The following is a 23,096-nucleotide window of genomic DNA, read 5'->3' as shown; positions in this document are numbered from 1 at the left end:
GCTATAGAACTATATTCGGCTATTTTCAGGAGAGCAAGGAACACATGCTGTCTTTTAGAAAATGATAGGATGAAAACATTGTGCAATATGTAATGAATAAAACCTGCACCACAATGTTCTAAAGAAACATGATCCCAAGAAGTCACAGCATAAAACGTTGAAATATTGCTTGGTAAAGTTATGGCCTATTAAACCCAAGATCCTGCTTTTGGAATAATAAAGCACCTGGGCTTGTGTGAGACCTTATTTTGTTTCAGAAAATCAACAAATCAAAAATCAACACTCAAGCCTATTAGTGTTGCATCTTACCGTGCTGGCATAAAGAAATATCTCTTTAAAAATACTCAGCAAAACATTACCTGCATCATTTCTCCTATTCTCCACTTTAAAGCTGTAATGGCAGAGAGGACACTGAAGGTTTACAATCCCCACTTCGTAATCCTAAAAGTGACATTCAGAAAGCAGCTGGACTTTGGGGGTGTTCTCATCCAAGAGGCTTCTTCAGTTCTGTTGAAGAACTAAGAAAACCCTTTTAAACATCACCTTTGGGACGACCATGACCTGGATGAATGAGAATCTACACAGACATTTCCCCGCTTTGTACTTCACTATGCTCATTTCTCTTTTTCTTCTATACTTGCATGAAGTATAGAACCTTGCATGAATCGTCGTAGTATTAAGTGTTAAATTACTTGTTTAAAATAATTTAAAGATGAACTTCTCATGAACCCATTAGGGCAACTTGTGTCTTTCCTGGCTGACTACTCAGTCTGTTCAATCACCAGAAATGGCTTGTCTTGAAATTTTGTGTCCCCATTCATTACCTCCCTGCCAGAGCATTAGGATGTCCCTACAGTTCAGTATTAACAACAAGCATGCATCAAAAAATGTACATATACACACAACAGTTTTCTATTGAGCATTTTAATTCCATTTTAATGGAATAGCCAACACCCAAGAAGACATGCTCAGGATCCAAAAGAGATCTTGACAGACTTGAACAATGGGCGTTCTTCAACAAAATGAAATTTAATGTGGAAAAAAGCAAGGTTTTATACCTGGGCAGGAAAAACCAAAGGTACAAGTACAGATTAGACAATCCTGACTCAAAAACAGTAACTGTTAGAGGGACCTTGGAGTGCTAGTGGACAGTCACTTAAATATGAGGCAGCAGTGTCCAGCAGCAGCCAAAAAAGCAAATACAATCCTTGATTGTATAAAAGCAGAGGCATAGAATAAAAATCATGTGAAGTATTAATACTGCTTTAATAAATCCTTAGTAAGACTATACCTGGAATACTGCATCCAGTTTTGGCCACCACGCTACAAAAAAGATGTTGAGACTTTGGAAAAAGTGCAGAGAAGAGCAACTAAGATGATTAAGGGCTTGGAGACTAATACATAGGAAGAACGGTTGCAAGAACTGGGTATGGCCAGTCCAGAGAAAGGAAGGACTTGGGCTGACATGATAGCAGAGGGGCTGCCACAAAGAGGAGTGGGGTCAGTTTATTTTCCAAAGCACCAGAACACAAAAAACAATGGACTGAAACCAATCGAGGAGAGAAGCAACCTGGAATTAAGGAGAAATTGCCAAACAGCGAGGACAATTAACCAGTGGAACAGCTTGCCTTCAGAAGTTTTTGTGTGCTCCAGCACTGGAAGATTTTAAGAAGAGACTTGTCTCAAATTGTATGGGGTCTCCAGCTTGAGCAGGGGGTTGGATTAGAAGACCTTCAAGGTCCCTTCCACCTCTGTTCTTGATTGATTGAAATTTCTCTACTATGCCCTTTTGATACAGAGATATCTCAGTCCTCTCCATCCAGCACACATGCACACAGTTATCAGACATTTCAGTTGGCCTTGGAATTTAGAAGCACTAACTGGTTCCCACTGGCAGCAACAGCAATGGGGAGCTGTTGCCTGAGATGGCCACCAGGGGGCAATATCATCTAAAATGCAGCATTTCAGTGCACTCCTAGAGGACAAAATGGAGTGGACAAAATAAATTATTTTATGGAGCAAACAAGGGTTTCTGATTCACTTTTCTTTGCCTAGAAAACTTTGGATACTCAGAAATGGACTTGCATGCAAAAGGGTTCAGTCTGTCTAATATGAAACAAATTCCTTGGTTGACTACTGTATACTAAAAGGTAGCTGTGATTTCATCCAAAGTACTGTTTGATTGATAGATTGTGATTCAACACTGAAGAGAACTACTGAAATCTGAAAAATTGCTACTGTTTCACACATTACAGATCCTTAAAGATAGGAAGGCTGTTGAGCAGAGGGGGTGTTCAGCAGGTTTTGACCAGTTCTGGAAAAAGGGTAGCGGAAATTTTGAGTAGTTTGGAGAATCGGCAAATACCACCTCTGATTGGCCCCACCCCCATCTATTCTCTGCTTCCCAAGTCCCAGCGGATTGCTGGGTCTTCTTTTATTAACCTGCATAGGAGAACGGAGCTGGAAAGCAGGCTAGTGGGGTGGGGAGGGAATGGGAGTTTGCAGTATCCTTCCCCTGCCACACCCACACTCACCAAGCCATGCCCACCGAACGGGTAGTAAAAGACTTTTGAATCCCACCTCTGCTGTTGTGTATATACATTAACAAGGAGCTTCAGCCAAACTGGATCTGCGGGATACGGACATTGCCTGGAAAAGCACTGCTTTCTGCACAGACATTTTCCATTTGTAGCTTTGCAATATAAATGTGTGCTGGATGCTGGTTTAATGGCTGAAGTGATCTTCCTTACTGCTCCAAGAGAGAGTCTTTGGCTTGCAACATTCCAAATCAGACCAAGGCTGACCTTTGGAATTTAATGCAAAGGATATTTTTAGAAGCAGAGAAATCAGAAACTCTGGCTACTCTCGCACAAACATGATCATTATGCAAGTATGTACATTTAGGGAAAAAGCCATTGGTATGTTTCTCTTTTTTGTATATATTTTCATGTCCTTCTAGTTATATGGAACAGTTCGGTGTTAATTAGATACATACCGAAATGTGACCTATACAATAACAACTTTCTTAGAGCTGAGAGAAGAGAGGCTACTTGTTCAGCCCTCTACCGTACAGCTCCTCGCTCCAATCCATAAAAAGGTGCTTTACTTCAGATCATTTCCTGAGGCAATGGGTATAAATAGGAGAGAGTTAGTTCAACAGCCTAATTTTATATCTTTATTTGTCAAATTTGTGTCCCATCATAGAGTGCTCAAGTTCCCAAGTAAAGTCATATTCAAAACCAAACATTTTGGTTAAAACACATCAGTAATGTGTTTACTAGTTTTAAAATTTTTCAACAACTTTAAAAGTCATTCAGTATCTGCAGTTAAAAATTGACCTTCGGGATACAATTCATTTTGCCTCAGACGTAAGAAACACGGAACTTTCTGGATAAACCTAGGGGAAATCAGCTTTCCATCCATTTGTGTCTATACTGCAAAACAGACAAAAATGTGGCCCTGAAACTTGGGGTAGGATAAAAGGCACGGCATCAAAAAGCCTGGTGGCACAGAGGCTGTAACCACCACTCTTCAGTTATGCCCCCCGATTGGAATTCCTCTATCAGTACAAAGAAGTCATCAGAAGGTCAAAGTCTGAAGGACTGGAAGTAAGTCGTCAAGGATTTTCAATTCTCAGCAGTTGAAAAGGTGGATGTGTTCCTTTTCTTTTATATCCACTTCTTTTTCCCCCATCTTTAAGTCCCAGCAGGAAAAAAAAAAAACACCTGGCAAATCTGGAGTTCACATGTGCTATGGATTCTTTCTACTAATAACTAGCCTTCCTGATAGTGTACTCAGGCTTCCACCATGTTCCCACAGTGAGGTGACATAGCCATCTGAGTAACCTTGCCTGGTCCTCAAATGCTAAGCAAGACTGGGCCTGTTCAATACTTGGGTGGAGCTGAGTTTCTGAGTTTCCAGAAAGTTTTTGTCTCAGCAAGGTTAACATCTGATCATCTTGGACTCGAAAGCTAAGCATAGCTGAGTCTGGGTAACAGCTTACTAGAAGACATTGATAGACCACTTATGTAGGGGTGCCAGGAAAGTTATGAGAATGTGTCCAGGAACTGAACTAGACTCAAACCAGGAACTGAACTAGACTCAAAGCCATCTTTATTTTCTTTCTCCCCTGTTGCACAGTACATCTCCTTTACTCTGTGGAGAGGGTAACAATTGGCAATGATTTCTTGCTTGGGCTGGCGACTGATGGCAAACCCTTAGCAAAGTGCTAAGTCTACATCATAACTTGATTTAGAATTTATTTAGTGACTATTTTAACAACTAACCATACAGATTCATTTCATGGGTGCTAATGGCCAAATGAACCCGTAGTTGGCTGAATCTTACCCCTTCTGCTCAGCCTCAGCCCCCCACCCCCCAAATGTTCATCCAACAAAACATGACAAGCAAAGCTCTAAGATCCCTCAAGGACTGACTTATATCTACACACTATGGGGTCCAGACAGCAACTGTTAGAAATGTTTTATCCTTCTAATTGCCTCACAGAGGCGCTAAGGAGGGCATTGCCATGGAACCAGTTACATCAACACCAGATTATAGAAGGCCCCTAACCATTTGAGGAAAGATGTGACAGTAAGGATGCAGCTATAGATTCCATAATGAGCTCTTGTTAGCATTTGTTAATTGTTCTAAAATTTCTTCTGTTTATCTTGGAACTGCCCAAACTCTGCTGAAAAGGAAGGATCTCTAAAATTTATTGCATCAGTTACTTAAGTCATCTCTGCAGTTCAGTGATTAACAAGATAATACCAGTGATGCCAGAAAAAAATCTCCAATTTTCTTAAAGTCCCTGGGATCAGTTTGAAACCATCATTTCCTGGTGGTTGGGCTGACTGATCTGACAGGTTCTCACCTTTTCAAACAGGAAAAGCAATTCTAAATCTAAACATAAGCAAACCATGATAAGGGAAAAATTCTAAAAACAGTGAAAAGTTCTTAATAATTTTCTTTTAAACCAGCACCTTCTTGCCCAGTAAGGAAAATGATATTTAGAATGGGGATCTCAACATATGGCCTTCCCCAGTTGAGCTCTAGTAAGCATGACCAATGAAGGCAGGCGATAGGTGGTAAACTCCAACATCTGAAGAGCTGTAGAGTTGTCCATCCCTGGTCTAAAGTACAACCTGCCAATGTGTTAATCCAATAAGGCGGTCAGCCTCAGTTTTTGTATAGGATGTGAAATCCACAGCCGGTCCTGATTCAGGGACCTCAGCATAGATGGTCTGCCAGTTAAAAAATCACTTGTGGCAAATTCTGGATTTCAAAAAATCATCTTTGTCAAACAAGACAGGAACCACCAGGACAAGTGCTAATCATGCTTATAGCAGTCGACTCTCCAATACATCCCATGATGAGATATATCCCAGTTGGCTACTTATATGAATAGGAAGTCTACAGAGATTAAATATGTAGTTTAGTTTAGTTTAGTTTATTGATTAGCCCATAGGCCATATCAAAATGTAGAGTTCCAACACAAATTATTTATAAAAGCCCATAAAAACAATTTAAAATGAAATTGGAGTAAAATACAATAATTTGATATGTAGGAAAGTAAAATAAGATAAAATTATGTTTCAGTATCACCCCTACAATCTACCCCAATCAGTTCCACAGATGCTGATCTGTTGAACCATTTTACTCAAGTATTATGCCGTATTGAATGTTGTTTTCAGATTCTGGCCACATATAAGGTATGTTATTTTAATATGGGGTCATTTGTTTAATATACGAACCAAGGTACCTGTCTCTCACCCTCTTATACAAAGAACCATCGCATAGTATGTGAGCCAAGTCTTCTACCACTACCACTCCACAACGCAATCCATTATATAGTATAGAATGGAATCTCCCATATCCAACGACCATTGTATCAAACTCTTCAAATCTCGCTCACGTAAATATCTCCCTAAGATGTTTTGGCAATTGTAACTTTAAATAGCTCTCTGTTTAAAAAGTACGTTTAGATTTACACAACCATTTCAAGTTACCAGCTTTACTAAGAGTAGCTATATCATTTTGTGCTTCTATGCCCATGATTCTTTGAGCAACTTTTTTTTAAACTTTTTTTTAAACTCTTACGCAAGAGACAGGAAACCTGGCTAACTGAAGAGGACGAATTAGTACAACTTCCGGGCTTTCAGGCATGGGCTTCCCCTGCCCCCAAAACAATGAATTTTTATTAAACATGAATTGCAATGGCAGGGGGAGAAGTCTATAATTCACAGCGATACTTTCTTCTTCACCCTCTAGTTCCTTGACTCATTTTTCTGATTCATGGAATTTCTTATCCCAAATTGCACTGCCAACATTCACTGGCCAATTCTAAATGTAAAATACATTAATTTTGTTTTAATTCTATTAAATGGCCTGCTAGAGGTTAGTACACTGATTTTGAATGCACAAAAATCCCAACCCGCTGAAAGGTTTCAAAGGAAAGCTACCCATCTCTGCTCTAGTCTATTCTGGATCAAGTACTCAAGAGAATACAGCTGAGAAGTACAATTGACCTGCAACTCACCTCATCTTAGTTACGCGCACTGGATCCTTTATCTACTCAACAATTGGATCAAGAATAGAGAACTTTTACTGTGAATGTATAATACCAGCTGACTCAAAGGCAAGCTGACAAGGCCACCAAACTTTCTTCTTCCACTTCCTAGGGCCATATTTATCGAGTCTGGCATTCCATGCTTTCTGAGAGATTGTGATATACTGCTTCCTGCTGGCATGTACTAAAATTTTCCTTTGAAACAAGTCAGTAATTTATAAATGTATCCACCCACATCCTCCCTGAATAGTGAAGCCCCACCTAAAAAGCAAGTAATGAGTTGTTCGTGACTGAATTGTAATTTTGCCTTCTGCATTCATAGTCAATCCACTTGCAGTGGGACAGATTATACCCAAAGATTCTGTCCCAAGTAGAATTTTCACTCACACCCCTCAAAATAATGAACCATTTTAATAATATTGAGCCAGCAGCGTGCTGCAACTTCCAAAAAAGGCACTGCAATTCAGTGGCAAGCAAAGTAAGGTCTTATGCTTAGGCAAAACAGAACAAATGCTCAGGTATAGAATAGCTGGTATCTGCTTCAACAGCAGTAACTGTGAGAGGGATCTAGGTATCCTAGTGGACAGCCACTTAAGTAGGAACCAGCAGTGTGCTGCAGCTACCAAAAAAGCCAATGTAGTCCTAGGCTGCATCAACAGAGGGATGATAGCATCAAGATCATGGGAAACTATACTGCACTGGTAATGCTCACACTTGGAACATTGCATCCAGTTCTGGTCACCATGATACAAAAAAAGAAGCTGACATTCTAGAAAGAATGCAAAGAGAAAAGGAATTAGGTATATTTAGTCTAATGAAGAGAACGACGAGGAGTGACATAATAGCTATTTTCCAATGTTTTATTAAATTTATTTGCTGCCCATCTCATGTCAAAATGACACAAATACATGAAGGGCTGTCAGAGAAGAGTGCAGCAAGTTATTCTCCAAAGCTACTGAGAGCCGGACAAGAAGCAATGGGTGGAAGCTTGCTAAAGAGAGATCCAATCTACAACTAAGGAGAAATTTCCTGATAGTGCGAACAGTTAACCAACTCTTGCCTCCTTGTGGGTGCACTATTATTGCTGGAGGTTTTAAGAAAAGATTGCATAATCATTTGTCTGTGATGATACAAGGACCTCGAAGACCTCCGAAGTCCCTTCCAACCCTATGATTCTAGGCTTCTTTGGTGTCCATCCTACCACGTTTAATTTCTTACCTTCAAAGAGAATCTTCACTGCCAATTTTTGGAAGCGGCAGTTGTTGGACTGCAGTTATTATGGTCCACCCCTAACCTAAGATCTTAAGTTGCCTTTATTATTTGCCTGGTATTCTCAACCTCTTGACCTCTCCCTTGCTTCTCCTCCTTTTGCCCTGGATTTACACCTGCTGATTCCATTTTTGTCATTTCCTCACTAGTGATTTATAGCACCTTCCAGTGCCGCCCAGCCACTTGTGGCAATATAAAACCTGTCTATATTAGTTATATCAGTACCGTGATACTAAGCCACTATAAATCACAAGTGAGGAAACATTGACTGACTGGTCTTCTGCCAATCCCCCGATTCCACCAAGTCAGGCTTTATTCTCCGGGGCATTGATGAGACTTCGAAGCTTCTCCAGTACTGAGATCCTTTTAGCGGTAAATGCTTGGAAGTGAAACTGAGCGATCTCTTGCTGCAGAAATACCTTCCCCACCCAAAGCAACTGTATATGTTTAGCTCTTAAGGTTTATATAAACTGTGTGAGGTTAGCCAAAATTGCCAAAAGGCCTTTTGAAAACAAGGCAGCTGACCAATCTTACCTTAGTCCATATTATTGAACCAACCTATGTGGAGCTGTTGGACATACCAAGGTTTTCCATCTATTTTGGAGAGTGTAGCTAAATCAAGGTCAGCACTGCCTTTTCTTGCATCCAGGGAATTCACAGGTAGGCCGAAGAGAATCAAGGGATCAATCTGGAAGGATGCCTCTTCCCTTCTTTAGAGTCATCTCATTTACTTGCTCTTAGCGTTCAGAGGTTTCCCTTGGCTTCCATTACTCAGTTCTGAAAACTGGTCACGTCTTCAGGGCAGTGACACTGACAAAGGTTCAAGCCTTCTTGCAAGAGAAGGGTTGTCTCTGCCAAGGCGGCTAGTCCCCCCGCCCCCAAAATCATTGCTGAGCCACTGAACTGATTCAAGACCAAAGAGCTTTGGCATCTAACTGGAAGAATTAGAACTGGAAGAAGAATGGAGAAAAAGAGAACCCAGATCCAGAGAGAGGCTAAGTCAAGGCCTTCTTCCAGCCCAGGTGCCCAGATAGTTTGGCACTCTCTGGGAGCCCCTATTTGCCAACTCAGAGTTTCCAAATGCAAGATCGAGTCCTCCACATGGACATTTGGAGCAAGTGGGCCAACACTTTCGGAGTTACCTAGAGTCCCAAGAAAGGAAGGCTATGTGACCAGTAGATGGCAGTAAAGTGATACAAAGGCCTCTGCTGCCATCTACTGGCTGTCTGTATTTTTGCAGGCCAAGTTTATTCGTTGACCCAAAGAGACCCTTAAAAATATTCAGCTGCGATCTGCAGGCCTGAATACAGCGCAAATGGTGATTTACAGAGTCTGCTAGCCAGATTGATGGAAGTAGAGCTACCAGATCAGGGCTGAAAACATCTGCATGATCTCTATGTGACAGCCAAGAATTAGTTTTCCATATGGATTTTCTGCCCTCTAGTAGTCACCCCGATTTTTGCTGAATGGAGTTGTGGGAATGAATCGAAAAACCTTTCACTCCCAGGTCACTTCCACCATGTAAAAATTCACAAATTTTTACTCACATTGTGAGCAATGCCAATGGTCATCATTTTTTCTTTCCAAACTCAGGGCACATATGGGCTGCAAAAATCTGGTTCACCAGTAGATGGCAGCAAAGAAAACTCTCATAGATGGTCAGGGTTTTGCCATCCAGCCGCATTTATGGTAAATTGAACATTTGCTGGAGGTGAAATGCTTGGCTTCTTCAGGAGGCCCAGGTATGTAAGGCCTTTCCTTGTAGGCTGTGCCACCATAGTGTACTGGACAGAACTGGATGGGGCTGGACAGAATTTTGGGCTAGGCAGGATGATCCACTCTAGATTACCACAAGCCCTGCATTTTTTTCCTTCAAATTGTTTTTCTTTTTGTTTTTGGAGGCCCGCCATGGAGTCCATTGTCTGCAAAAGCACTAGAGGGCTTACACAGGGGAGGGGATTGAACAACATTTGGAAATCTCTTTGAACTCCAGCAACTGTTGCCGCCCCACCCTATTTGGGGCTCCAGATGCACTGAGCGAGATACATGCTTTGATCTCCGAAAGCAGTCATTCCATGCCATTATTTTTATTTTCTAGCCGATGGTTGCATAACTCAAGGCCTAATGGCAACCATGCAGGTATGAGGTCACTCCATAGCTGTGTGGAGTGTGTGTTGGTGTGTGTGGGAGGGGGAGGGACAGAGAACCAGGCCTTCACTGCTCTTCCTTCCACCCCATCGGTGGAAGTGCTCCTCCACTGCTCATTCATTCATTTGAAGAACGGCTGTTCCCCCCCCCACACACCTCCCCTCTTTCACAAAACCTAAATGCTTTCTTCCCATAAGACTTTTTATTCCAATTGGGTTGCTGTAGAATCAATGAGTAAGTAGTTTCTGGAAAGAAACTAGTTCAGCATGCAAAATTCCATGCTCCAGTCTTCAGACCATCCATCATCCCTTTGAGAGAAATCCAAAATACCTTTCTGGATGAACAAGGACTTGGCTGCCAAAGCCTAATAAAAAGAGAAAAAAATCTGGATTGTCAGTCGAATGCAAAAAGGCCCCCAACTTTGGAATTAAACACTGTTGCTAGATGTGCATTCTCTATGTCATCATTTAGTTTTAAACAAGGAATATACTGTACGCAAACGCTTCATAAACAAAAACAGAAATCAGTCTGGAACTAACGTTCACTATTTATGTGGATAACAAATAGTCAAGCAATATTTCGTCTGGTACCTCAGTTGCCAGCCAGCAAAAGTGGAAGGCGGGGCTAACCTTCCAGCCAGTTCTCCAATAGCAGAACTTCTCAAAATCCTCCAAGTCCACAAAGACCACACTGGGGAAGCAGTTGAGTTTCTGGAGGCTGCTTTTTAGTGGCTGTTCCTGTACCATAGGTTGTCTGATTTAGTTTATTTGCAAGACAACGCTTGATTTAAAATCCTAATCATTATTTTCACACCATTTCTTTAGGGATGTTTTCTGAAGAACTTAATCAACTTGTGTTTGAATTCTGCATTCTTAAGAAACTAGTTTTGGAATTCAAATAAATCGCAACTTTAATTGGTGGCAACAACAAATAAAGCACAAGAAAACAGCATTTAATAGCAAAATTAATTTTTCATGCAAGTTTTGAGTTGAACAGCATGCTTACTATTAATTGCATTCAAACATCCTTTGAAAATGTCCTTGCCCTAGGTCCAGAAAAATATCATACGGCTTCTGTTTAAATTTGAAGGTGGAGGGGTGCAGGCTTTTAATATTTATTTTCAGTTATTAAGAGTGGAATGAAGTAGTTCTCCACAAGCCTAAAATAGGACCCATCTCAATTCAAACATTAACACCATCTTAGACCACAATAGCATTAAAAGACAAAGACTCCCAAGCACCTTATGTTTTTGATAGCTGCAATACTGCAAGGAAGTGGAATCGGTGACAATGGGCATTTGCCTCTTCTCAGGGTCTGAGCCGCCACTAATAAAAATGCAGAAAAATAAATATACTTGCCTGCATGGAAGAATCTTGCTTAATTGCTTCTACAATTAATTGTGTTCTAATTCAGTATTTAAAAGACCTCCACCAGAACATTTGCTAACGCAGCGATGGGCAAGCAGGAAGATTCCGGGGACTAAACCAGGCCTATTTCTGTGTTCTGTTAGGACTCCCCACCACCGGCAGTACCACCACTTAAGGCGGGCAAGAGTTAGTCTCTCTTCCCCCCTCTTCCTTCCATCTGTTCCGTTTTTGAAATCCCTCTGCGTCACCCGTCTTCTCTTCCAGCGATTTGAATCTGGCTACGGTCCTCCAGGCTGGATCGCTTAAAAAACAAAAACTCCCCCGGAGGTTCCTGCCTTGCTGGATGAGCGCACACTTTACACCAGGCGTATTTCTATTTCGAAGGTCAAAATCCGGCATCGCCTTCCCGGAGGAGAGCATCAGCTGCGCCAAAGACTATTTTGGGTGCCCTAAGCTGCTCTTCGGCTCGGGGGGCCATCGCCGACGAGCGCAGTCTCGGCGCTTTTTCCCGGCAGGGGAGGCACTTCCCTCCTCTCCTCTCCTCTCCCTACGCGAGGGATCCAGATCCGAGGCTCAGGATCGACGGGGCGACCCGCCGCTGGCCGCTTCCCTCGAGAATGAGCTGCGCGGTTTTGCAAACGGCGGGAGGCTGTCCTCGCTTTTGTGTGGCCTGTTCCCATTAGCTCTTGTAATCGCGGCGTGTCCCTTAAAGGTGGAGAAGGTCGTTCCTGGCGCCTTCACTCTCGCCTGCCTTAGTCCGCTTGCGAGGGAAGCAAATTCACAGAGTTCCGCGGGACTTTCTTCTCGCTTATAAAGAAATCTGGGAGAGAATTGCGGGTTTAAGAGCGGCCTTAGGTGCTTCGAGGTCTCGCGTCGCTCCGTGCTTTGGGCCTGTTCAGTGCAAGATCGCGGGCTGGAGACTAAATTGGTTCGAATTCGCTCCTGCTTCTGCGGAGCTTGGCTTTGTTTTGCTACCTCTAGCAAGTTTGGCGCGTTGGGTTCCAGAAATGGCGTCTGCCTCACGGGGAATACAAAGGCATCAAGATCCTTTAGGGTTAACGCTTCATTGAAATCACGTCGAGAGGAATATTCCCAGCCCCGCCGCCACCCGAACTGCCTCGCGGAGACAAGGCAACGTTGAAGAGAAATGCTCCAGGCGCCCGCCGAAGACGGACACCCAGCAGGCACGTGGCGCGCTGCTGCTCTAACGTTGACCTATCAATCGACACACAGATTAATCAGCGAGCAACCCAAAGGTCCGACCCCGAAAGAAACGCTCCTTCCAAAGACTCGGCAAGGAAGTTTCTCGGCTCCCCTTCCTATCTAAGGAGCTGCGCCACCGAAACAACTTCCCGTGCGGCCGGGCCTCGAATTAATCCTGCCATTTCCGTCCCGGTCGTATTTATCTGGATTTAAGCTCGGGTGAACAGCCTAAAACTCTCTTCCATACTCAAGTAAAGGCCAAGGAAGTGCCGGGGAGAGCGCCAAAAGGACGCCCTCAAGAGAAATGGTATCTGGTGGGTCGCACGGGATCATGCAAGGCCGCTGGTTGCTGGAACCTCTCAACGTCCCACTTAAGGCAAGGTTTGCCCAGGGCGAGGCAGGCGGCGAGCTAGACAAGGGAGGGTTTTTTTGGGGGGTCACGAGAGCCCCGCAAGGAAGGTGCCGGCAATGTTCTCCCGGGGGCCTATGCATTTTTTTCTGGCGGAAGAAGGAGCAGCTTGCACGAAGAGAAGGAAATCGGCACCACCAAGAGATCACGGCCCTACAACAATCCAAGATTTGCCACCTGTTGTTCTTTTGCTTGATATCCCAGCCTAAAAGACGACGCCGATTTGCTCCCGCCAGGCTAGATTTCTACCTGCGAGAGGCTTGTTTCGCAGGCGACGGAGGGGATCGATCCTACCGCAAGGCAGTGGCGCAGATCACATGAGCGGCGGCGGAGAGTCTCTCGGGCCTTTCTCAGGGCAGAGCGGTGCAACCGGGCGGGAGAAATCTGGTCCGAGCCCCCCACACATCGAAAGAAATCTAACAAGTATCCGCGGCGGACGGGCAAAAAGGCCAAGATGGCGACCTGAGTGTGGTCGAGGGCCTGGCCGGTTCCACCAACCACCCCGCAGAGTTTCGATCGCACCGTCCCGGCTCTTGTCTGACCTCCCGCACCCTTGAAAGCGAGCCAAGAGATATTCGCCGCCTTGGCACGTGAGTCTCCAAGGGAAACTCAGGGCCAACCAGTTTCATGAGAACCGGCGGTCTTGGTTCAAATAGCCAAGAGTGCCGGAGATCCCACTTTGGCTTTCAGGCCAACTTATGTTTGGCAGCCGGAAAAGCGATTAACCAAGATCGAAGGTCTACGGGGGCGAGCTATTAAAAGGACCATTGCGCCCAACCAAGGTGCTAGAGGAGGCGGCCATTTCACCCCCCCCCTTCCCGCGTCTTTGTTGTTCGGTCCTCTTGGGGCCGGTCTGCAGAGGAGGCTGCGTGAACTTCCAGTAGCTCTCAAAGATCCCCCCGCCTTCGAGGAAATAAACCACCGCACGTCACCCAGGGCTCGCGTTCCTCCCGACGGCTATATCAGCTCGTCTCGACGTCTGTCTCTGAAAGGCCGCATCAAAAGCTGCTCCCTCCACCTTACCTCGCGCCCCAAACGACGCCCTGCTGGGACAGTAGAAAAGCCATTTGGCTCAAAGCAGGCAGGATGCTACCTTGATCTAACAATCGAAAAAATCAAGCAATACTGGGGAAACCACGATTTAGGTGTTTTGGATTATAGAGATCCCTGCCCAAATTAGGTGTTTTTTACTAGTTACGTTTTATTGTAGAGGAAAGTATTGGGAGACTTCCCGTTTTCTACAACTGTAGAGCAAAACCTGCAAAACGTTTTTTTTTTAAATCTACTTCTGTAAAAAAAACAAAGGCTATATTGGCAAGGATATACATCTGTGGGCTGCTTTAAGTACTCTCCCCCGCCCATCACATTCATACCTGCACAGAAATAGCACTTTTAATATTCAGAAGCAGGGAGAATACTTGCATACCTGAAGCTAAATTTGATTTTTTTAAAAACCCAATCTCTGTTAAAATCCAGATTATACTCAAAAGCCGACACCGATTTTTTATTTTTGCTTCAGCTTTCCGTTCTGGATAAACATTTTACTTAATAAAAGTAAAAGAGAAATGCTTCTGTTTTTTAGTGTCTTGTCTTCTCAGCAGCAGGTTTTTCTCCGTATGTAAATACCCCACCGCCACCACCATCTGATGAGCCCATCTAAAACTGCATATGGTTTACATTCATAGACTTTTACACTTTTAGACGCCACACATCTTTTCTTGCTAAGACAGGAAGGTGCAGCGGAGGAAAATTGATTTTTTTAAAAAATTTCAGAACCAGAATTTCAACCGGAGTTTTACCCAAAGTGGCTTTCCTTGATTTAGAGATGGAGATGCTGTTAACAAGTTTAGTTTCCTGTTACCGGTACTTTATGGAGTTGAAGCCAAAATCCTTCTGTTAAGCTCCCTGGTGTTATTCTAGGTCCTAGGATAAGCTGTAGAGACAAGGGATTGAGCAAGCTGGCCCGAAATCAGCCAGTTGAGGTGGGCTGACTCCTTTGTTGCCTTTCTTTCCGACAGGCTGACCTGAAGAGGCTGCAACAAGCTTGACAGACCAACTTTGAAATTGGGCCCCAAACTCTGGCTGGAAAAGCCGGAACAAGAGCTCCTGGCTCCGTTTCAGCTCCCATTTCGCTCAATTTTATTGGAAAGATGCAGATCACCTTAAAGTCTCTGAGTTTCAGCCGAAGTGGTTTTCAACGCCGGCGCGTTCCTGGTGTTTTCTGGCATTGCCCGAAGCAAGAAATCTCCTTGGGCGACGGTCAACGCCGCTTCGGAAGTCAAAATACCGGCCTGCCGCCCGAGGGCAGCAGACCCCTGAGAGAGAGAGGGAGGGAGGGACCGGGGGCACATCAGTGCAGGGCCCAAGTTTGGCTTAAGTCGGAAAGGCGTTTTCTTTTTCTTCTCCGACCGGAGTTGCCCTAAATATGCTCCTCCAGCACGGGCGCTTGCTTCCGAAAAAAAGAGCGGGATCTTCCCAGTAGTGGTACATTTTATATCGGATCTTTCTGTTACGCCAAGTAAGCTGGTTCCCAAACGTGAAAAAGGCCCGAGGTGGCTATTCTGATCTGCGTTGTTGCCGGGAAAAATTTCCAGCCTAAAGCTCTGGGCCGGGAAGTCTGACCCACCTCCCTCCCTCACGGCAGTAAAGAGGCCGCCTTTTCTTTTCCCCGACGCCGCTCAGGAGCCTCGAAGGGCGCCAAACTTTAGCACAGAGGCCTTCAAACTTGACAACTTTAAGACTCGTGGACTTCAACTCCCAGAATTCTTGAAGTCCACGAGACTTAAAGTTGCCAAGCGGGTGGATCCCTGCTTTAGCCGGTCCGAAGATCTCCCGATTCCTGCTGCAAAGGACTTTCCCCGTGTCCACCGTCCCCTCCCCGGCTTCTTGCCAATAAAAAAGCACCCGCACGGCCCCGAGGAAGCGCAAACACCGTGCCTGGCCCAGCTTCTGATTTCCCACCTTTGCTCCTCTTTAGTCGGGCGTCTGAATTAAAGCGTGGCCGACCTTGGTTCTCTCTGCGTTCCCCCCGCCTACCCCGAGGAATAGAGGTCTCGACCCGGAGAGGAGGGGGTAGCGCTGCAGATGTAACTGATTTCGGCCTGTTCTTCCCCCCGTGGAGAATGGCGTCAAGCCAGCACAGGGTCCGGTGAGCGCCGGAGTAAAATGGATAGAGAGAGACGTTCCGCGCTTTTTCTTGCTCGGCGACGAGAGAGAGGGAGAGCCGCACAGAAGCCGCGCGTCCGCCCGAATCAGCAATTGCAAGAAGCCGGACCAAACTCGGAGGGAGCAACTGCCGGGACTTGGAGCCGAGTCGCACAGAACCGGAACTTTCCTTTAAAACGAAAAGTGCTGATCGCTACTAGGGAGGGTGGGCTAGTCCAGGGGCCTCCAAACTTGGCCACTTTAACCCTGAAGAACTTCAACTCCCAGGGAGTTGAAATCCTCCAGGCTTAAAGTCCAGCTTTGCTGGCTGGGGAATTCTGGGAGTTGAAGTCCTCCAGGCTTAAAGTTGCCAAGGTTGGAGACCCCTGGACCAGTCAGTCCAAGAAGAACTGAAAAGCCACTGACCTTCAGCCCTGCTCTGTAAACACGGAGAGTTGCGGGAATCTAAGTTTCAAGCCTAAACAATCGATTTGCTCACCTTTCAGAAACGTCTTTTGTGTGGGTTGCACTGAGATTTGCTGGTGAAGATAAAAGAGAGTCCCATAGAAGAAACTGGATTGTGGGAGAGTGGGGAGGGGAGGAGAGAGTTCAGTTAGTATTCTGCCTGTCTTTGTCTTTATCTTTTTACTTTATCTTTATCCAGGAATCAAGATTAATATCTTCCTACTATTCTGCCTGTCCTGTACAAATACTGTACAAGGGCAGATAGATAAACTCTACAAAGCATCCATATAAAGTCTTTTTTATTGGTTCATCAGGCATCCTGTCAACTCACATTTATGACAAGGTTCTTCTTAATGTCCAATCCTTTGCATATCTGAATTGTGGTGTAGGAAGATAATAAAGTCTCAACCCCATGATGATTGAAGCAGCCGCATGGTATGGTGGTTTCAGGCAAGAGTGAGGGAGCCTCCCCCAACCCAACAAGGATCAATTTAGTGACCAATCTGGATTACAGATGTGACCACATGACATGGACTACATTTCCCAGGATACCTTAACTACTCTTACCATGATGCATTCCCTTAAGGGGATAGCTCACAAACCCTAACTAACTATCCCAAATCCCATTAACTCCAAACTATCTGGACAGCACAGTTAGGCTACTTGTGTCTTTGTCATACTCTGAGCAACACACAGTATGGGAAATTGCTGAGGGTGGAATGTTGTGGCCTTGTGACATTTCACTGACGCAGGCCTGGAAAGGAATGCAAGCTCCCCGAGGTCCTGTTCTCCGGTGGGAGACAAGATCTAAGTTTCTTCCTATATTGGAGCCAAGCTAAAAAGTCAGGGTCAAGCACTGGAAGCATCTTTCACCAGAGAACGAAAAGCGCCTGGGTTTGAGTCATAACTTGAAACTAACTGGCCAGCTTTTGAGGCTAGGTGGTCAGTTTCCAAAACACAGAGCTGCTGATGCAAAGCAGCCAGGATTGCATTGAATGCAGTTTCCTGAGATGAAACTGAAGATCTATTTTGGCTCCATAGAAAATTTAATTTGGATTGACAGAGACTACATTAATAAAGGGTGTCTCAATGACCTAGTCCCCGAATCTTCCTCTCCTCCAGATATCCTTGTCATTTTATCAATTCCAGCATAATCACCTTTTGGACAATTGTTGGAAGGTTCTCCTCTGAATTTGTGGAAACAAAAGTATTGAGCCCTTGAGAAAAACCATCTCTAAGTATTTTCTCAGCTTCCCATTTTGGAGATTAGGGTTGTCTCAGAGGTAAAATGCAGACTTTGCTTAATGCAGGCTTGGTGCTGAATCAGAGCAAGAGATTGATAAAAATTAGAGCATTCTGGTGACTGCATTTGTACACAATTGATTTTTTTTTCTTTTGTGAAAAAAAAGCCATATATTTATAAATAGTTAGCTAAAAGAATAATTGTAGGGAAAGGCCATTAACGTTTTGTATCATGTCCCTAGAGGTAAAAGCACACATGTTATCGTAAACATCTTGCAATTTTAAGAAGAGTGGCATGGGCTTGGGTTAAAACTACATGTTTTAATTTAGGTCAAAAGAGCAAGAGAAGAGAAAGTTCCCCAAAACCCATTTTGTCCAAAGAAATCAGAAAAAAAAGCCTCCAACAAATTCTCTTGTGCAAATCTTTTGGAAAGAAACTGGGGCTGTACAAGCTGTGTGGGTGTGGTGGGATGGGGGCAGCCCGGTAGACTGAATAGCTTCATTTTGCAGTTGGTTACTGCAAGCTGCAAAAAAAAAAATGAGCTTCTTTCCTAATGATACACCAAACTGAGGGACGCTTTAGGTAACCAAAGGGTGTATCTGTGGGCCACCCATCACTCCTTCAGATCAGGTTCCTAGCCTCAGGAACCTTAACGGGATCAGGGATCCACATGCTCAAGCAAAAGGATCCCCCCCCCCCACTTTACATTCTGAAGAGCCCCTGGAGAGCCCCTGCTAAGCCTTTGCCCCTTGGCTTTCAAGGATCTCCTCAGACTCACCCAGCAAGCCATTTGAACAGCAAGAGAGAGTATGGGCTCTGCCAGAGACCAAAATGGCTCACTCAGGTGCTGGGAAGAGAACAGCCCCATGCTAACTAGCTAACAGTACCTGTGTTGAGGGGTGGAGATGGGGGTCAGGGGTGGGTGGGTGTTTTCTAAAGCTATGCCTGCTTTTTACAGTTTTCACAAATGCCCCCCTTTCACCACCCAGCAGGAGGAAACTCACAAACCTGCCATTCCCCAGAGATAGACATTAATCTCTCTTGAACTAATGCTGGGCTTGGCTCTTCCAACCTCTTTAATGGCCATTTCATACAAAGGCAATAAACACGCCAGACATCTGCTTAGTTCCAGCTAAGCCCAGAGGCTTGAACGTGGTCAAATGGTTGCCTCAAGTCTCTGGAGCTCCAAGAGTGGGTCTTTCCTGTGCTTTGCTGGAGGTCCACAACCCACATAGCGACCCATGACGGGAAAGCCCAGCTCCTGGGCCAGGGCAGAGCAGGGGCTGGACAAGACCAGCAGACTCTATGGGCCACACCAGTCAGGCCTTGGGGAGTTGAAGGAAAGCGATGGAATCTCCCTCTCTCACTTGGACAGAAAGGGCAGAAAAAGCATGTGCAGGAGTGGAATGCTTGAGTGGCAGGTGCCAGTGACAGACCAGGGTCCAAAAGGTTCTTTCTGTCCGCGAAGGGTCACACCTGGGTGGTTGCGACACTTGGCTGCAGTGGGAGGAGAAATGACATTTAATCCAGCCTTGAATACAGGCCGCCATCTATCGGAGCCCGGGTTCAGTGCCCTGTCCCAAAGAAGAGACAATCTCTGACAAAGTGAAGGGAGGTCCTTGCCGTATTCACATGGCCTGTCTTCCCAGTAATTAAGTGGATCTTCAGAGAAAGTGACGCAAAATGGTGTGGTTAATTGCCCTCCGATCCTGGGTATCAGCAGCCTTGGCAGATTCTCTGAAGGGCAAACCTGTCTAAATTGCACAACTTTCGTTAGTTCCCTGAGTGGGGCAACAGTTTCCTTCACCCCTCTGATGAAGGGGTGAGATACCCTTTTGCCTTGGAGCAGGAGGAGGGGTAGGTAAATGGTACACGGGGAGAGGATATTTCATGTATTTTAAAACCATGTCTGCAAACATATGAAACTCAACGAAGTCCAAGGCAGTATCCTCTCCTTGGAAACAGTTTCACCAGGTTCATACCCTAAAGTGTTCAAAAGCATTAAACCAAAGATACACACACACACACACACACACACACAAACCACACAAAAAAATTCAAAGCGTGCTTGCTGTTTTTCTTCCTTGATGGCAGCAGCATTTAATATTGTCCCGAAATTAATATTCTATTTAATAAAGAAGACAATATCAAACGGTTTTAAAGGAAAGAAAGCCTGGATGGGAGAAGCGGGGCTTAAACGGGCTTTTAAATTTAAACAAAAGGGAACGTAAAATCTTTTTAAAAACTTGTAGCTTTTGGTGAGTCCGTTTCTGTCCCTGATGAGAACAAAACCCGCCCGTTTTGGCTGAGCCAAGGGGAGCCTTTGGGAGCCTCTTGGGCGCTTCTTCAGCCTCCCTCTGCCTCTTTTAGGCATCGCTAAGGTAGGAAGCGGGAGAAGTCGTGCTGGGCAACCCAGCAGAGGCAAAATCAGCGAGGCAAACAGGAGGAATTCGAGGGCGCACCCGTTCCAGAACTGGGCAACGCCTTCCCGGCCGAGTTCCTTGAGCTAGTCCTCGCCTGGGCTTTTGCCTGTTTGAACGGATCCACGCGTTTGATGCGTGTTATTTGTGCGCGTGTGTAGATCCTGTAGTGAAAGGCAAGGCACGTTCTCCAGTGCCTTTGGGGGGTCCGCAGAAGAGGCGGCGAAGGGGGCTTCTTCCCTCCTGCACGCAGGGCCCTGGGCCGCCAAGCCTCGCGCGTCCTCTTACATCTGGATCGCGCCATTTACATTTTGCCGTAGGGTAAACCGCTTCGCTTTGCGGCTTGCGGGCCGTTCCTCTTTCGGTTCGCTTCATCTGCTCGTTCACCTTCTATGCAAAAACGAATCGCCTCCTTTTGTTGGTTCCTTGTTTCTTTATTTCTGGGAGTCAACGAATGCACAGGGTATATGAATAAAACGCCAACGTAAAGATAACCAAGATTACAAATTATACACTGTGTTCCGGAGGAGTCTTTTATAGTCGCAACATATATTGAAAATCACAACTGGAAGCCCCTTTGCCTGGGGGGAATCTGGACAAAAGCCTTCAACTGCAAGGCACAAGCCAAGCCGCGATGAATTCACCCATCGGCTGCACAGCTTGACAGATAAATTAATTTGCCTAGCTGGACCTTGATTTTAGCCTTAAAACCTTATTTCTTAGCGAGCAGGTTCTAAAGCAGAGCCGCCGGAAAGACCGCAGCAGAGCTAAATGGCAGCCTCAACTGTGCGCCTCGATCTCCCACTATAATCGGTAACATGTCCAAGTTGCCAGTTTGTTCCATCGTTAATCTCTGTTCTCTGGCCGTTAATAAATCGCGTTTATGGATGTGGCTCGGTCGATAGAATTTCGGGCGTGAAGCATTTCCCTCATTTTATATCCTGCGTTATATAAAACAAGGGCAGTCCTACCATGGTACATAATCCGAGACACGGTCCTGTTAAAGCCGCTCTGGGGTCATACAATATTATACATGCAGTGTATACGATGTACTGCCGTGATTGCACAAGGCGTATAGCTAGGAAATATAGCGGAGTATAGTCAGATGTTGATAGTGTTCCTAAGCGTAAAATATGCTCCATGCTTCTTTTCAGATTCCATCGTCCAAACTGCTTAAATCGACGTTTGGCTGGGTTTGAACAGAATGGCTCTTTTCCCCAAAGGAGTGCAGTATGTCTGCACATAAAACTCAATTTACAGATGTAAAGTTATAGGGCACAGACTGTGGCAAATTCCCACTTAGGAGTGGGACCTTAGAAAGATAAAGAATTTTCTTGAAGAAAACGCTGTTCTTCCTTATATGTGTGACCGACCGATAAGCGGGGGAGCAGGGGGGGGGGAGCAGAAGGATAGTGTAACATTGTTAATCTTTTCTGCTTACGATCACAGGCGCTGCAGAGTTCACTCCCCGCAGCCTCTCATATTTGGGAGGGGGTTTACGTGAGCTGCCAGGAGGCATCTGGGCCCTGAGTGGAGGCTGGGCGCCCGCTGGCCGCCTTTTAGAGGGAGGGGAGGGGAGGGGCGCCCGGCTCCCCGCTCTGCAAGAGTTAAGGCCGCGGGCGGCCGGGAAGTCCGGGCGCTTGGTCCGCCCCTTCCTCATTGACTCCGGCGACCGCGATCGCCACCTTCCCATTGGGCAGCGACTCTTGACGGGCGCTCGCAGCCGGGACCCGGGCGAGGGAGGAAAGAGGGGGGAAAGGTCCCCAGGAGTTTGGATCAATCAGAGGGGAGAATCGGAGCGGGGGGAGGGGGGTTGGGAGAGAGATGAAGCGCAGCCCGAGAGCCAGACTCTGAGCGGTGCCTTTCGGCCAGCCAACAACTCGGAACCCATGTAGCGCTCTCACGTCGGAACGGCCTCGCCGCTCTGCTTCCGGCCGGCCAGCCCCGACCCGTCCTCTGCCAGCTCGGCGGCCGGTGGCGCGGCGGCCGTCTGGCTCCGGCACCCCCGCCGGGCGGCTAAGATGAGCGAAAGGAGGCGCTCGGCTGTGGCCCTCAGCTCGCGAGCGCACGCCTTCTCGGTGGAGGCCCTGATCGGCTCGCACAAGAAGAGGAAGCTCCGCGACTGGGACGGCAAAGGCCTGGATTTGTCCATGGAGAGCCTCAGCCCCGACGGGCAGCTGCCAGACGCCGACGACCCTGCCCGGTGCCTGGACCTGAACCCCGGTGAGCGGGGCGCTAGGCGGGGCGGGAGGCGGCGGGTGAGCGGCCTTGAGGGCCCTGGTTGCCCTAAGAGAAACTGGATCTGGGAGAGCTTAAAGGCCGGGAGCCTGCCCTTCCACTGACAGCTGGGGGGTTGGGGGAGGGAGGAATGTATGCTCGGGCGGGCGAGCAGGGAGAGGACGAGCTATGGAGCCTCAGCCGGGAAAGTGGTCCAGGCAGCAGCGGCCTTTTCCTCGCTTCCCTTTCCCTCACTCCTCACTCCTCACCCCTCCCCGCCAGTCACAGGGCACTTTCGCTTTCATCAGTGGAGTGCTGATCGATGGAGTTGGGGTGGGGGTGGGGGGGCTTATGCGAGGACTGCTTGGCCCCCTCGCACAAGCAAAGGCCCCTCCAGAGGCGCCTTTCTCTTGCTCTGGCTTCTTCCGGGCGCGTCCAACAGCAGCCCCTGCCTGTCCGCTGGACAGGAATAGCTCGGCTCCTAGCTATGAATAGCCCGGCATCGAGGCAAAACTCACCTGGAATTAAAAGGGGCCCACCTCGGGGAAGGCCGCCGGCCACTTCCACCAGTCCTGTGTGTGTCTGGGAAAGCAGGAAGGGGAAAGAACAGGCGCAGAGAAACGCCCTAAGGCCTTCTCTGTGG

General features: G+C 46.3%; 1 protein-coding gene and 1 long non-coding RNA gene across 2 annotated transcripts in view; one reads left to right on the top strand and one right to left on the bottom strand.

Moving 5' to 3' along the window:
• LOC148127210 (uncharacterized) overlaps nucleotides 1–23,096 on the bottom strand; it is a 26,140-nt gene extending 3,044 nt beyond the window's left edge. Inside the window, exons 1-2 of the long non-coding RNA XR_015742073.1 lie at nucleotides 22,972–23,096; nucleotides 10,316–10,349 (exon numbers count right to left, since the gene is read on the bottom strand). This is a non-coding gene — a long non-coding RNA (uncharacterized LOC148127210). The remainder of the gene's footprint in view (nucleotides 1–10,315; nucleotides 10,350–22,971) is intronic.
• TBX15 (T-box transcription factor 15) overlaps nucleotides 22,025–23,096 on the top strand; it is a 77,022-nt gene continuing 75,950 nt past the window's right edge. The window contains exon 1 of the mRNA XM_026713316.2: nucleotides 22,025–22,459. Coding sequence (XP_026569101.1) covers nucleotides 22,258–22,459 — 202 coding nt within the window. The 5' untranslated portion in view covers nucleotides 22,025–22,257. The remainder of the gene's footprint in view (nucleotides 22,460–23,096) is intronic.

Source organism: Pseudonaja textilis, chromosome 2 (genome assembly GCF_049901715.1).
Source record: "Pseudonaja textilis isolate UNSWEBS1 chromosome 2, rPseTex1.2, whole genome shotgun sequence".
NCBI classification, from domain to species: Eukaryota; Metazoa; Chordata; class Lepidosauria; order Squamata; family Elapidae; genus Pseudonaja; species Pseudonaja textilis.
Note: the sequence above shows the minus strand (reverse complement) of the source record. Positions and strands in the feature narration are given on the sequence as shown.